The sequence below is a fragment of the Pithys albifrons genome, chromosome 28 (genome assembly GCF_047495875.1).
Source record: "Pithys albifrons albifrons isolate INPA30051 chromosome 28, PitAlb_v1, whole genome shotgun sequence".
In the NCBI taxonomy this organism is placed as follows: Eukaryota; Metazoa; Chordata; class Aves; order Passeriformes; family Thamnophilidae; genus Pithys; species Pithys albifrons.
Window position 1 is genome coordinate 1,286,719 of NC_092485.1, and position 13,439 is coordinate 1,300,157.

At 59.8% G+C, this 13,439-nt stretch overlaps 1 protein-coding gene across 2 annotated transcripts in view; it reads right to left on the reverse strand.

Moving 5' to 3' along the window:
* Nucleotides 1–2,881: 2,881 nt before the first annotated feature.
* NAV1 (neuron navigator 1) overlaps nucleotides 2,882–13,439 on the reverse strand; it is a 77,101-nt gene continuing 66,543 nt past the window's right edge. For both annotated transcript variants that reach the window (XM_071578769.1, XM_071578768.1), the window contains 14 exons: nucleotides 13,213–13,334; nucleotides 11,256–11,452; nucleotides 11,005–11,167; nucleotides 10,692–10,866; nucleotides 10,381–10,478; nucleotides 10,155–10,250; nucleotides 9,866–10,025; nucleotides 9,532–9,767; nucleotides 9,282–9,436; nucleotides 9,036–9,107; nucleotides 8,582–8,778; nucleotides 7,975–8,093; nucleotides 7,553–7,750; nucleotides 2,882–7,008 (listed from right to left, as the gene is read on the reverse strand). In XM_071578769.1, the coding sequence (XP_071434870.1) occupies nucleotides 6,913–7,008; nucleotides 7,553–7,750; nucleotides 7,975–8,093; nucleotides 8,582–8,778; nucleotides 9,036–9,107; nucleotides 9,282–9,436; nucleotides 9,532–9,767; nucleotides 9,866–10,025; nucleotides 10,155–10,250; nucleotides 10,381–10,478; nucleotides 10,692–10,866; nucleotides 11,005–11,167; nucleotides 11,256–11,452; nucleotides 13,213–13,334 (2,084 nt within the window). In that variant the 3' untranslated portion in view covers nucleotides 2,882–6,912. The remainder of the gene's footprint in view (nucleotides 7,009–7,552; nucleotides 7,751–7,974; nucleotides 8,094–8,581; nucleotides 8,779–9,035; nucleotides 9,108–9,281; nucleotides 9,437–9,531; nucleotides 9,768–9,865; nucleotides 10,026–10,154; nucleotides 10,251–10,380; nucleotides 10,479–10,691; nucleotides 10,867–11,004; nucleotides 11,168–11,255; nucleotides 11,453–13,212; nucleotides 13,335–13,439) is intronic.

Genomic DNA, 13,439 nt, shown 5'->3' on the forward strand with positions numbered 1-13,439 from the left:
GATCAGGGGGAGGCAGTGAGCTCAAGATCACAAGTTTGTGAGTGACACCAAGCTGGAGGGAAGATACGGCATCCAGAGGAACCTGGTCAGCCTGGAGGAGTGGGACCATGGGAACTTCGTGGAGTTCCAAAAGGCCAAGTGTGAGGTGCTGCACTTGGACCAGCACAACCTCCACTATCAGTACTGATTGGAGGATGGATAGAGGGGTGGATGGATGGATGGATGAGTGGGTGCATGGATGGATGGATGGATGGATGGATGGATGGATGGATGGATGGAGAGCAGCCCTGTGAAGAAGAACCTGGTGATACTGATAGGTGATGAATTGGTCATGCCCCAACCAGGTATGCTGGGACCCAGAACCCCCCCACATCCTGGGCTCATCCCCACAGTGTGGGCAGCAGGTGAAGGGGAGATTCTGTCTCTCTGCTCTGCTCAGGTGAGACCCCACCTGCAGTGCTGCCTCCAGCTCTGGGGCCCCCAACAGAAGAAGGACAAGGAGCTCCTGGAGCAAGTTCAGAGGAGGTCACAGAGATGGTCTGAGGCCTGGAGACCCTCTGCTCTGGAGACAGGTTGGGAGAGCTGGAGGTGTTCAGTCTGGAGAAGAGAAGGCTCCACGGAGACCTTACAGCTCCTTCCGGTGCCTAAAGAGGCTGCAAGAGATCTGGAGAGGGACTTTGGACAAGTGTCTGGATGACAGAACAGAGTGGAATGGCTTCCCACTGCCAGAGGACAGTGTTAGAAGGGACATTGGGAAGAAATTCTTAGCTGGGAGGGTGGTAAGGCCCTGACACAGGTTGCCCAGAGAAATTGTGGCTGTCCCATCCCTGAAAGTGCTCAAGGCCAGGTTGGACAGGGTTTGGAGCAACCTGGTCTAGTGGAACTCCATGGGAGGGGGTTGGAACAAGATGGTACTTAGGGTTCCTTGCAACCCAAACCATTCTGTGAGGGAGGTGCTGTTGGCACACAGGCTGTGGGTCCCCTTGGGAGAGGCTGCTGGTTGCTGCTGTACCTACACTGGGTGCTGCTGTACCTGAACTGGGTGTTGTAGCCCCAGGATGCTGCTGCACATGCTGGGAGCTGTGCCCAAGGGATGATGTGCCCAAGGGATGCAGTGCCCTATGGCTGTGGCTGCACACCTGGCACTGTCATACACACACAGTCAGTACCTGGCAGGTGCTACTGAACATCCTGGGTGCTCTGTATTCATGGTGGGTGCAGCAAACATGCCCAGGTGCTGCTGGGATCACTGTACCCTGTGCTCCCCTTCTCAGCCCTCCCAGCCCTGCACCAGTCCCTTCAAACCACAGAGACACCCACTCCTGCTGGATACTGAGAGCAGGGGAAGGGACCTACACTGGGGCCACATCCCCACCACAGCACCCATGGGTGCTGGTTGCATGAACCCTCCCCTGCCCATCACCCTTGAAACATGTGGCTGATTTTCCCCAAATGCAGGTGTTACTCTGGAATCAAAGTGTCAGCATCATCCCTGTGTGGTCCTCCTGCATCCTCCCATGGTCCTTCTGCATCCTCCCCCATGCCTGGGGACTGATTCCTCTGGCTCACTTGGCTCTGTGTCGTGGCAATTCCCATGAAGTCACGATGCATGGGACCCTTCTGCTGCTCTCCTGCCTCCCCTCCTGCCTGCTCTCCTCTCCTCTCTGTTCTGCTGCCCTCACAGGGTCTGGAGCAAGCACAGGTTGGGGTGCACACACAGGGCACATCTGCAAGATTGAGGAGTCGGGGCTTCCAAAAACCAATCCCTCTCTGCGCGTTCAGGATGTAACCCACCGTAAGGAGCTCGCCCTGCGGAAGGAGCAGCAGCCGATGGGAAGAGCCCTCTCCTGGCCCTGGATCCGCCACTGCAGCCTCTTAGAGCTCATCACCATCTCGTCATTAATTAACTGCTCCTGAAGGGTCTGTGCCTGCTCCAGCATCGCTCTCCGGAGGGGAAAACAAATTAGGAAACGCCGCGGGAAGACCGGGCTCTCCCTGGGCCCTTCAACCTCCCGCCGTGCCCTGCTCTGCAAGGCAGGGGAACTGTCCCTGCCTGAGGGACACTGTCCCACCTCTGTCCCCACACCTCTGTCCCCACTGTATTCAAACCCAGTGAGGCAAAAGGGGCACAGGGGATGGTCACCCACCCGGAGCCCTTCTTTCCCTCGTGCTTACCCCAGGTACAACCTGTCCCCCATCCCAGGACAGGGACCTCCTGCTTTCCTTGCAGAACTGTCAGGATTTCAAACCAGGAGCATTTCTGCCCACCCCAGACTTTACAGGACTGTGACCTTGGGAGAGGTGTCCCCAATCCCTAGAACTGCTCCCAGCATCCTGCTGAACAGCCAAGATTTCAACCCAGGAGCGTTTCTACCAAGCCCCCTTCCTACATTTTGCAGGAAGGCAACTACCAATGACAAGGGTAGATGTTAAGGGGGTTTGAGCACCTCTGCTCTGCAGACAGGCTGGGAGCGCTGGGAAGAGAAGGGAGAGAAGGCTCCAGGGAGACCCTACAGTCCCTCCCAGTGCCTGAAGGAGTGACAGGGGAATGGCTTCTCACTGGCAGAGGACAGGGTTAGATGGGATATAGGGAGGAAATTCTTCCCTGGGAGGGTGGGGAGGCCCTGGCTCAGGCTGGGCAGAGCAGCTGTGGCTGCCCCATCCCTGAAAGTGTCCAAGGTCAGTCTGGACGGGGCTTGGAGCAACCTGGGCTGGTGGAAGGTGTCCCTGCCCATGGCAGGGGGTAGGACTGAATGAGCTTTAAGGTCCCTCCCAACCCAAACCATTCCATGATTCTGTGATGTGCAGTGGTACTCCTGCCCTCCCCTCTCCCACACAGGGACAGACCCACGGACACAGGACCAGGAGCCAGCAGTACAGGAGATCACTTTATTGAATCCAATGGTGTTAGACAGACGACCGAGAAGGAGACATGCCAGTTGGTGCGGGCAGTGTGGGCAGCAGGAGCTGACTTGGTGCAGGGCTGGATTTGTTTCTGTCTTTTCACAATATCCTCAAGCCTTTTCCTGGCTTCCTTTTAATGCTTCTTTTAAAATTTCTTTGAAGTAAAAACAACGAATCGTGGAAAGAGTCCAGATGGTGTTTGTTTGTTCCCTATGATTGTTCCCGCAGTTATGTACAACGTGGGGCTGGGTCTCAACATCAGGTATAAAATGGAGCGACTTTACAAACGTGGAGGGTGCAAGGAAAAAAGCAAAGACAGACAGGCGAGAGCAGTAGAAATCTGGACCAAAATCTTAAAGAGAAATTTAAAAAGTGCTATAAAACCCCTCGGCAGGAATACCATGCAGTTAAGAAACACAAAACCCAGTCAATTACACAGATCATCTAAAACAGGAATTTGTCCGTTTCATCTTTTATTTAATTAAAAAAAGGTTGTTTGTGTTTAATAGAAAAAAGCTAAAATTGTAAGGTTCAGGCCACCGGGCAGCAGCAGCTCGAGGGGGCAGGAGGGTGAGGCACTGGTGTTGCCCTCCTCCAGCCCCTCAGGGGGGCTCCCAGGGGCATCTTTGAGGGCAACTGGCACCTTTGGAGGTGGCAGATACCCTTGGGGGGGTGATGGGCACCTTTGGGGCAACCAGCAGCTTTGCAGGTGGCAGGCACCCTTGGGGGGTGTTGGGCACCCTTGGGGGCAGCAGGCACCTCTGGGGACAACAGGCACCTTTGGGGGTAACCAGCTCCTTTGGGGGTGACAGGCACCACTGGGGCAGCAGGCACCACCTTTGGGGACAACAGGCACCCATGGGGAGTGACAAGCTCCTCTGGAGGTGACGGGCACCCTTGGAGGTGGCAGGGGGATTAGTTAGTGCAATCCTTGGACCCTTTCTCTGGGGACAGAGGGGCTCAGCCCACAGCCAGGCGTTGGTCCCCAGGCCCCCAGACAGCTGCCAGGCCTGGGGACACGAGGGGCTTGGTGTAAGCCAGGAGGAATCCATCAGGACCTGGCCTTGCTGGCCAGGCAAGCCCAGCCAAGCCCTGCCCACTATGCCCATCCCAGGACCCACCTGCTTCCCCTCTCCTTCCCTTGGAGATTCCTCCTGGATCACAGCCCAACATGCCACCTACCTCCAGCTGCCCAGGCTGAGGGGCAGCCCCAGTCTGGATGGGGGCAGGACAAACCTGCAGGACACAGGCTGGGGGACACATAGCAGCTGGGTGGGGACAGTTTGGTCAGAGTTTTGGTGGGTCCCTGGGGGTACCAGAAAAGAAAGAAAGCCCAGGCAAGGCTGCCCCTCCTCCCATGGAACTCCTCAGGGCACCTGGGCACGGGGCAGCCCCCAAAGGTGAATCATGTCCTTCCCACCCTGGGCACCAGAGCCCTGAGGAGGGCACGAGGGGCTGGAGGGGACAGACACGTCCCCACCACCAGCCTCGAGCAGCTGCTGAGCCGGTGTCTCGTACAATCAGAAAAGAAGTCAGCACAGCACAGTCATCACAGAGTACAAAAAAAACCCAAACCCAGGGGCGAGGCGCAGGGCCAGGACCCCCAACCCACACGGGGCGTTCCACGACGGGTCTATGTACAGCGAGTCCTCGGCCGACAGCGGCAACACAAGAGAAGGCGAACAGAAAGCCCTAACGCCCAAGCCAGCGTGGGGAGCGGATCCCAGGAGATCCCATGGGAAGGGGCTGGAGGGGACCCCAGGAGGTTCCCATGGGAAGGGGCCAGAGGGGATCCCAGGAGATCCCCGTGGGAAGAGGCTGGAGGGGATCCCAGGAGATCCTGAGGAAAGGGACTGGAGAGGATCCCAGGAGATCCCCATGGGAATGGGCCAGAGGGGGATCCCCGGAGATCCCTGTGGGAAGGGGCCAGAGGTGATCCCAGGAGAGCCCTGTGGGAAGGGGCCGGAGGGGATCCCAGGAGATCCTCGTGGGAAGGGGCAGAGGGGATCCCTGGAGATGCCCGTGGCAAGGGGCAGAGGGGATCCCTGGAGATGCCCATGGGAAGGGGCAGAGGGGATCCCCGGAGATCCCCACGGGAAGGTGCCAGAAGGGATCCCAGGAGATCCCATGGGAAGGGGCTGGGCTGGCCGGCCCCGGTGGCAGCGAGAGGCTGTCGGGCAGAAGGAGGAGTGAGCACCATGGGGCGGCGAGGTGGGACACACCGTCCGGGAGCACCGAGGGCAGAGGTGGCGGCTGCCTCCGAGGGCACCGCGGGAGATGCCCATTCCAGAGGGGTGTGAGGCGTCCCTGAAGGCCACACCAGCCACAGCACAGGGGGCTGGGGCTGCCCAGTCCCCAGCCTGGCAGGGTCTGGGGACAGGGTAGGCTTGAGACCTGGCCTTGGGGTCATCTTTCCCCAAATGTCTCTCCAGGGCCCCAGCTGAGTGTTGGGGCGGAGCTGGAGGGCAGAGGGGAGGAGGAAGCCCCCAGAGCCCAGGTGGGCACAGGAGGGGGGTGCTGATATGCAGAGCACTCACAGCCATGGCTGGGGACAAGCCAGCAAGGGGTGCTGCAGGCAGCAGCTTGGCCGGTGCCAGCATCCCTGTCCCATCCCAGCCAAGCTGGCTTTGGGGACAGAGGACAGTGGAGCTGCAATAGGCTATGACAGCACTATCCCAAGCCCCACGTGTCCCCTTCCCACATGGCTGGGGATTAAGGCACCATAGCAGCACCAGGGCTGACCCACTCCATGCAGGAGCCTGGCCAGTGACACCGCCAGGTAAGGCCAGGGGGACACATGGCAGTCCCAGATGTCCCCAGCCTGACACAGGGCACAGCAGGACCCTGCCAGGCTGCAGGAGGGCACAGGGCTGGGAGAAGTGGGTGGCACAGGGAGCAACCCCAGGCTCATAAAACCACATCCCCAGGCCTGGCAGCACCAAGGGGATGGGGGCCAGATTGTGCCCCACAGCACCAAGGGGACAGGAATGGCATCTGGCTGCCCAGGGATGGGGCAGCATCAACCTCCCCCTACCCCAGTGTCCCAGGGAGGAGATGCCCCATGGCATCCTGGCCTGGCAGAAGCCCTGTCTCCCTGCCCTGTGCCTTTGGGGAGGGAGGATTGGCCAGCTGAGGGGCTGCTCTGGGAGCATCCCACTGCCACTGGCCTCCAATTCCCCCCTCAGCCAAGCTGTGTGGCCCCAGGAGGTGGGTTCAGGGACTGGAGATTGTCCAGTGAGCACCAGTTTTGTGACAGAGGTGGTCTGAGTGGTGAAACCAACAGCTGCAAAGAAACTGAAGGGGAAAGGCGCTGCTGCCAGGGAAGCAGTGGGCACCAGGCCACGGGCTCCAGGCCAGGAAAGCAAAGAGAAGCAGAACAAAAAAAAGGGACCAAAGCAAAGTCTGGACTCGGCCAAAGGAAAAGGGGAAGGGGGAAACAAAATAAAATAACCGAAGCGGGGATTTTGGGGCTGTCCTGGTGCAGCGGCTGCTGCACAGGTGGGACGGTGAACCTGCTGGCACCAGGCAGGAGCTCCTGCAGAGGCAGCTCCCTCAGCTTTGCCCAGAAGGTGCAGAGGGAGCTGGAGCCCCTCATGCCCACGCTCTTGTCCTGCAGCCACACACTCCTTCTGTGCCCCCCAGCTTCGGCCCAGGTGGCTCCCGCGGGGTCCCTGCCCCACGCAGGGGCCTTCCTGCGGCTCCCGGGAGTGGGGGCTCAGCTGCAGCGATCGCCCTGGTCCCAAAGCCCGAGAGTTTGTAATAGAGACAGAATAAAACAAGAAGAGAAACCAGGATTCTCCTACCCCCAGGGCTGGGAGGGGAGATGGCACCTCGTGCTCTCCCATGGATGAGCCGAGTTTCCCCATGCTCTGCCGGGACATGCCGGAGCCCTGCTCCTCTCTGCTCGCTCGCCAGCCCTGCGCTCCTGGGTGCCAAAGGAAAAGGAGAGCAGCCCAGCAGGAGTGGTGTCTGGCAGCTCCCCTCTGCCTGGGCTGGCATGTCCGGGCCTCACAGAGTCGACTGCAGGTCGGGGTCCACCATGGTCTCACGGTCTGGAGACTCGATGTAGTTGGCGGCTTCCTGGAGCTTGAGCAGCATGGCCATCTGTGGGGACAGGAGTGTGGCACAAGTCCAAATGGGATGGGAGGCCCACGGATGCCTGAGGAGGCCACTTGGCCCTCCTTGCCCTCCTGAACAAACCACCCACCCTGAGAAGCTCCTTAGAGGGTAAAGCAAATCCCCCAGAGATGCTGCAAAATCCCTCCCATGCACCAGGATCCAGCCTCAGGCATGGCTGGGATGCTCGAGGGTCAGTGTGCCAAAGTAGCAGCAGGTGGCATCACCTGTGGCAGCCACTCAGCGAGCCAGCAGCCTCTCCAGGTAACATGCCAGGACATGTATGAGAACATGTGCCTGTGCACTGCATGTGGACACAATGCCTTGTGGGGTGTCACGCCATGCACATTCACTGGCACATCACCATCTGCTGGTGCCACCACCCTGCACCCACTGCTCCTCCTGGCAGTGCAAAGTGCTTCTGCATCCCCAAATCGGGCTTTTTACACTGAAAATTAACTGCCAAAGCAAAGCTCCACCCCGCTCTGCTCCCTGCCAGCCCCTGCCAGCCCCCTCGCGGTGCCCGGCGTACCAGCGGGTCCGAGTCCAGGGAGCTGGGCGTCGTGTCCTTGACAGTGCGCTCCTCGGGGGGGGACACGGCGCTGTGGGGGCCAATGGTGGGCGGGGGCAGGTGGTACAGCTTGGACTGGTCCTGTTGTGCTGATGGCCAGGGCAGGGTGTCCCGCACCCACTCCACGGGGTCCTCCCAGGCTGCCTTCTGCCCATGGACCTGTGGCAGGAGGCAAGCAGCAATCACCTCCTCAGCACAAGTCAGAGCTGGCAGTGTGGCACCCTGAGCCCCCCAGGACTACGTCCCACAGCAGCCACATGGCAGGGACTGACAGAGATGTCACCTGCACCCACGATCCCAGTGCCCCTCCTCTCCCCACCTGTGGCTGCACCAGCGTGCCCACACACTGATTTGTGTTTTCATGTGCCAGCATCACTGGGTACCTTGAGCCCATCTTTTGCCCCCTCCTGCAAGTAAGGGATGATGGAGTTGTTCCACAGGTCGATGAACCAGGTCCGGAAATCCTCAATTCCAATGGGACAGGACAGAAAGAAGCAGGGACCTGCAGGGGGAAGGCAGACAGTGGAAATGGGAGCTGGGTCCCACTGCTCCTGTCACTGGCCCCATGGCTCACAGCACCAAGGTGGGCACACCTGGCTGGCAGAATGCCCTGGGAGCAGTGTCTAGGCAGCATTCACCTGGCACAGTGGGCAGATATCTCCCAGGCAAGAAATGGGCCTGCCAAGTTCAGTCTATCCCCCAAAAGCATGGTGAGGCATGGGGGAACCACCCACAAAAACACAGCTCCTCTGAGCTCTCCTCTCCCAGGGTGGTGGGAGGACAGGCAGCCCTGACTGACACAGTGACAGCTCTCACAGGAATAAAGGCTACTCAGGAAGGGCAACACGTGTGTGTCACCCACCAGCTGTGGCTGTGGGACCAGGGGACACAGGGACATCAGCCCCCCAGGCCCCTCTGGCAGGGTTTGGCCCCAGTTCCTGGGGACTCCCCACAGCACGGGGCAGAGCAGGGGGTGAGGAAAGGCCGTACCGATGAGGAAGTCAGATGTGCTGTGTTTCTCCAGGAAGGTGTGCAAGTGGTACCAGAGCTTGGGCACCCAGTCCAGCACTCGCAGCAGCTCCTCCTTGTTGGCGTTGATGTCTGTGTCCGACTCCAGCAGCTTTCGCCGCAGGTAGCGCACCAGGAAGCCATTGGCCGGCTCCACATTGTTGGAGAAGGTCAGCATCCTGGGGAAAGGACTTGGGTGGTCAGGGCTGGGTCTCCATACACGCTGCCCTATGCCCCAGCACCCTCACACCCCCACTCTGCATGTGCCCAAGGCTGGGGAATCAGGGCCTGCTGGGATGGCAAGGACAGGCTTGGGATTTGGTCCTCATCAGGGTCCCCAGTCATAGGATGTGACTCCAGAACTGCCCAGGGTTCAGTCATGACTTCTGTTCCCACAACTCCACAGGGATGGTCACCAGGAATGCATGATTCCCACCTGAAGCTGAGATGCAGGCCGTGGTTTGGGGTCATCTTCACAGGCTGGTTGGTGGTCCCGATGATGTAGGGGCTGAGTGAGTGACAGACAAGAACCATGAGAAAAAGCCTCTGCGTCACCCCTGCCCATGGCAGAGCTGATGTGGACACAGCAGACCTGTGCAGCCCCATCCCCACAGCCCAGGGACCTCTCCAGGAGTACATGTGTGTCTGGGGGCTGCACTGGAGGGGTGCAGGGGGCTCTCACCATTTGTGGTACTTGCAGGTGAGCGCGCCATTGACGAGCTCACTGATGGAGCCAGCCTCGCTGAGGTCATCCAGCAGGATCACCAGCGGCACGTCCGCCGTGCCCGTCTCCCGGTCGATCTGGTTGGCCAGGTTGGACAGGTACAGCTGCAGGTCCTGCAACAAAAGGGGCAGGTGTCAGGTGTGGGGCCATGGCATGATGGCCACAGGGACCATGGCACCAGCACCAAAAGGGACTCTGCTGCCCTCACCTTGCAGGACTGCTGGTGCATGTTGAAGGTGCTGACGATGCCCTCGGTGACATCCCGACCCGAGCGCTCCACCAGGTACTCGGCCAGGCGGTTGGTCAGGTAGGTCTTGCCGGTGCCGCTGGGCCCCGAGAGGATGAGCCGGCGGTGCTTCAGCAGGAGGCTGATGTAGTGCTGCATCATGGGCTTGGGGATAAGTGTCTCAAACACCAGGCTGTCCACGCACTTCTCCTTCAAACCTGCAGGCAGAGGAGGGCTGAGGGTCCTGCTCACATCCCATGACACCGTAAGACAGCAGGGACATGGCACAGCCACAGAGCCCCTCTGCCACACTGACCTTTGAGTGTCACCACGACGCTGGTCAGGCCCCGGCGGCACAGCGGCAGCTCCGGCGGCTCCGTGTCCAGCACCCGCTTGATGTGGCTGATGCTGTAGCCATAGACAGACTCGGTGCTGAGCCCCAGCGTGGATGCAGGATCCATCTTGGTGATGTAATCCTACGTGGAGAACAACAGGGCTGTCAGTGCCCCTGAGGGCTGGCAGAGAGCAGCTCCAAGAGAGATGGGAAGGACCTGGTGGAGCAGTGTCAAAGGATGGCTCTCCAAGAGGGCTCTTCGTGCTCTTACCTTGAAGACCTGGCAGACAGCCTCATCCAGCATCTTCCAGTCCACCTTCCCGCTCACCTTGGTCCAGCCCAGGAAAAACTCCTGCTGCTTGAGGTCCTAGGAGCCAAGGCAGAGGTGTGCAGCATTGGAGCACCAAGTCCAGCCCCTGAGAGGCATCCTCTGCCCCTTGAGCAGAGCCATGAATGACACAGGGACAGTCCAGGGTGCCCACACGGCCCACTCTTACCCCCTTGATGATGTGCTGAGGTGGCATGCGCACCACGACCCGCAGCGTCAGCTCGTCCTTCTGGGTGCCAGCACTGACAGCGTCCATGGGGGACACGTCTGGGGATGGAGCAGTGAGGCTGTGCCAGCAGGGAGAGCCCACCCACCAGAGCTGGCTGTGCCCAGCCAGAGTCAAATCCTGCTGTGGCCAATGGTGGCATCAGCAGCATGACAGATCCCCTGCTCACTCCATGGGAGCAGCAGCACGTTGCCACCACACACATCTCCCTGTCCCAGCCCTTCCCCATCTGCCAGCAGCTCCATCACCCCTACCTGAGTCCCCCAGGCTGGGGTTGAAGGCATGGCCAAGGGTGAGACCGAGGGAGCGCCGTGGTGACGAGGAGGCCGATGTGCTTGTGATGTGGCTGGGAACTGAGCCTGGCACTGCTGAGGGCCCCGGAGCCACCTTGAGACGGTCGTTCTCAGCCTTCAGCAGATCCACCTCCAGCTGGGGCAGAAGCAGGGAGAGCACAGGGTGAGCAGCTGGATGACAGCAGCACCCTGGGGTGCAGGATGGCTGTGGGGGCACAGGGACTGTGGGCACCCAGGTACTGAGAGCAGCCAGGCTCTTGGAAGGGGTCCTCACCTGCATGTTGTGCATGGTCTCCCGCAGCTGCTCCAGCTGGTGGGCAGAGTTGAGGGCCTCCAGGCGGATGTCTGTCAGCTTCATCTCCTTCTCCCACAGCTCTGACCGCAGCTCAGACACCTCCTTCTTCTCCGGCTCACCCTCGCTGTGGGTCTGGAAGAGCCTGGGCCAAGGAAGAGACCATGTCTTGCACATGCCCAGGGTAAGAGCCTGCAGCCCCCACCACTGGTGTCCTCCCTGGCCCCACATACTCAGCCGTGTCGATGCCCACAGAGGAGGAAGTGGAGGATTTGATGGAGGGCGAGGCAGTCTCTGTGGAGCCATGCTGTAACTTGGGGGAGGAGGGGGCCGACGAGTCCGGCGTGGCGATCTCCTCGATGTCCGAGTAGGATGAGGCTGATTTGGGGCCCTTCTTGATGCTGAAAGCCTTGTTGAAGGAGCTGCGTAGCTACAGGAGAGGGAAATGTTCTTGTTAGAGACAGCCTGACAATGCAGCCTCACAAGCAGAGATTTGGCCCTGTCAGACAGTCTCACCCACAGACAGTCTGAGCTGGGACCAGTGCCACCACACCCACCACCAAGGCAGCACTGTGCCCACCACCATGCTGTGGGAAGGCTCCAGCCCAACCCTGCTCTGCTGGCACAGCAAAAGGATGGAGTGCACAGCACTTTAGGCAACACTTATCCCAGCCTGGATGGCACCAGAGTCCCAAAGGGTGGGACCCACATCCTGATCACAATGCCTTCTGATCCTCCTTCCCACCAGCACCTACACTGGGATGTTCAGGCACAGCACCACCATCCCAGTTCATCGGAATGGGCTGATCCATCCCCACATTCACCCCACTACAGCCACCCCAGCAAGCAGTGCTCAGGGGGTTGGTTGTCCCTCTCTTCAGCCATTGCAGAGCCAGGGTCCTGCCCCACACCTCCCTCTGCACCGTGGGCCCTGCTGGAAGCACAGAGGGGCAGCCAGCTCTCCGTGGGGTGTCCCGGCCGGGCATGCAGCATGCACACAGCACACACAGAGCACAGTGGGGGTGAGCAGAGGGCTGAGGCCAGGGAGGGCAATGGACATTGCACAGGGACCAAACCACATCTGGGTCCCACCAGACTGTGGGGGAGCAGTAGGACAGACATCCCAAGCCCACACCATGTTCTCTGGAGCGCCAGGGCCTGCTCTGAGGGCAGGTGGGAGGAAGAAGGGGCGGAGAACACATAGGATCCATCCCAATCCCCACAGCCACCTGGCAGGCTGCCCTGGTGTGTCCCAAAAGCAAAAGCATTGCATTGCAGTGTGAAAAAAGTGGGTAATCAGCAATGCTGATGGTGGAAGCAGGGGAGTGCTGGGACCCATATGGGCGCCAGAATAGACAGAGCCACTCGGGGCCACATCAGGCAGCCCTGAAGATGCACAGATGGGCAACACCACACCACAGTGTCCTCAGTGCCACAGGCAGGGCTGCAGGGAGGCTCCCATCCCAAAAGATGCAGTTACAGGGAGTCAGGAGAGTGCCTGCCTTCCCTGGGCAAGAAGAGGACAGTCCCCATCCAGGGGACAGGTCCCATCCGAGCCCTTCCTGCTGCCTCCAAGCAGTTCAAATACTTCTTTGGCCTTAACAACCAAGGAAACAGCCAAGGTGGGCACAACCCAGCTGGGGACCCAGGATGGCCTGTGTTGGAGTTAGTTCCAGTGGGATGGATGGGATGCAGAGTGTATGAGTGTCATCCCATGAAATGGAGTGAGAACCCTGGTTAGGCACAGTGTGTGTGGAGGGCACAGTGTGGGACTTACCTCATACACCTGGAAAAAAAGGGTTGAGGTCAGCATAGGGGAAAAAAACAAAACAAAGCAAGACTTAATCACACATCCAGCTCAGAGCTGCATGATGCAGGGAAGGGCTGCCTGGTTGAGGTGTCCAGCCCCCAACACTGCCACAGCCTGCAGGCTGACATGGGGGAAAACACAAGGAAGCAGACGTGCAGGGCCAGGGCTGGGAAACTCCAAGAGGGGCAGAAGAACTCCCTGCCAACATGTACATGGTAGCTACACACTCCTCACCACTGCTGTCCCCAGGGGTCAGAGGGGACCAACACCATGAGGCCAAGGCAGACCGAGAGCAGGTGGTTTGCAGGGCTGACCATGGGCAGACCCTGCCAACGGCTCCCCAAGCCCTGAGTCTTGTGCCAGCGCCCTGCCCAACCTACCCAGCTTTTCTTCTTCTTCTTCTTTGCGTCAGCATCCTTGCTGCTGCCAATGCTGGAGTGGCTGGTGATGCTGTTGAGGCTGGAGATGCTGTCAGAGGAGTTCTGCCGCTTGATGCGCAGCTCTGGGGTCAGCCAGAGAAGTGGGAGAGATCAGGAAAGGAGGGATCAGCCACCTGCAAGTGCCCCAATGCCAGAGCATTCTGCACTCCCCTCCCTGCACCCTCCTC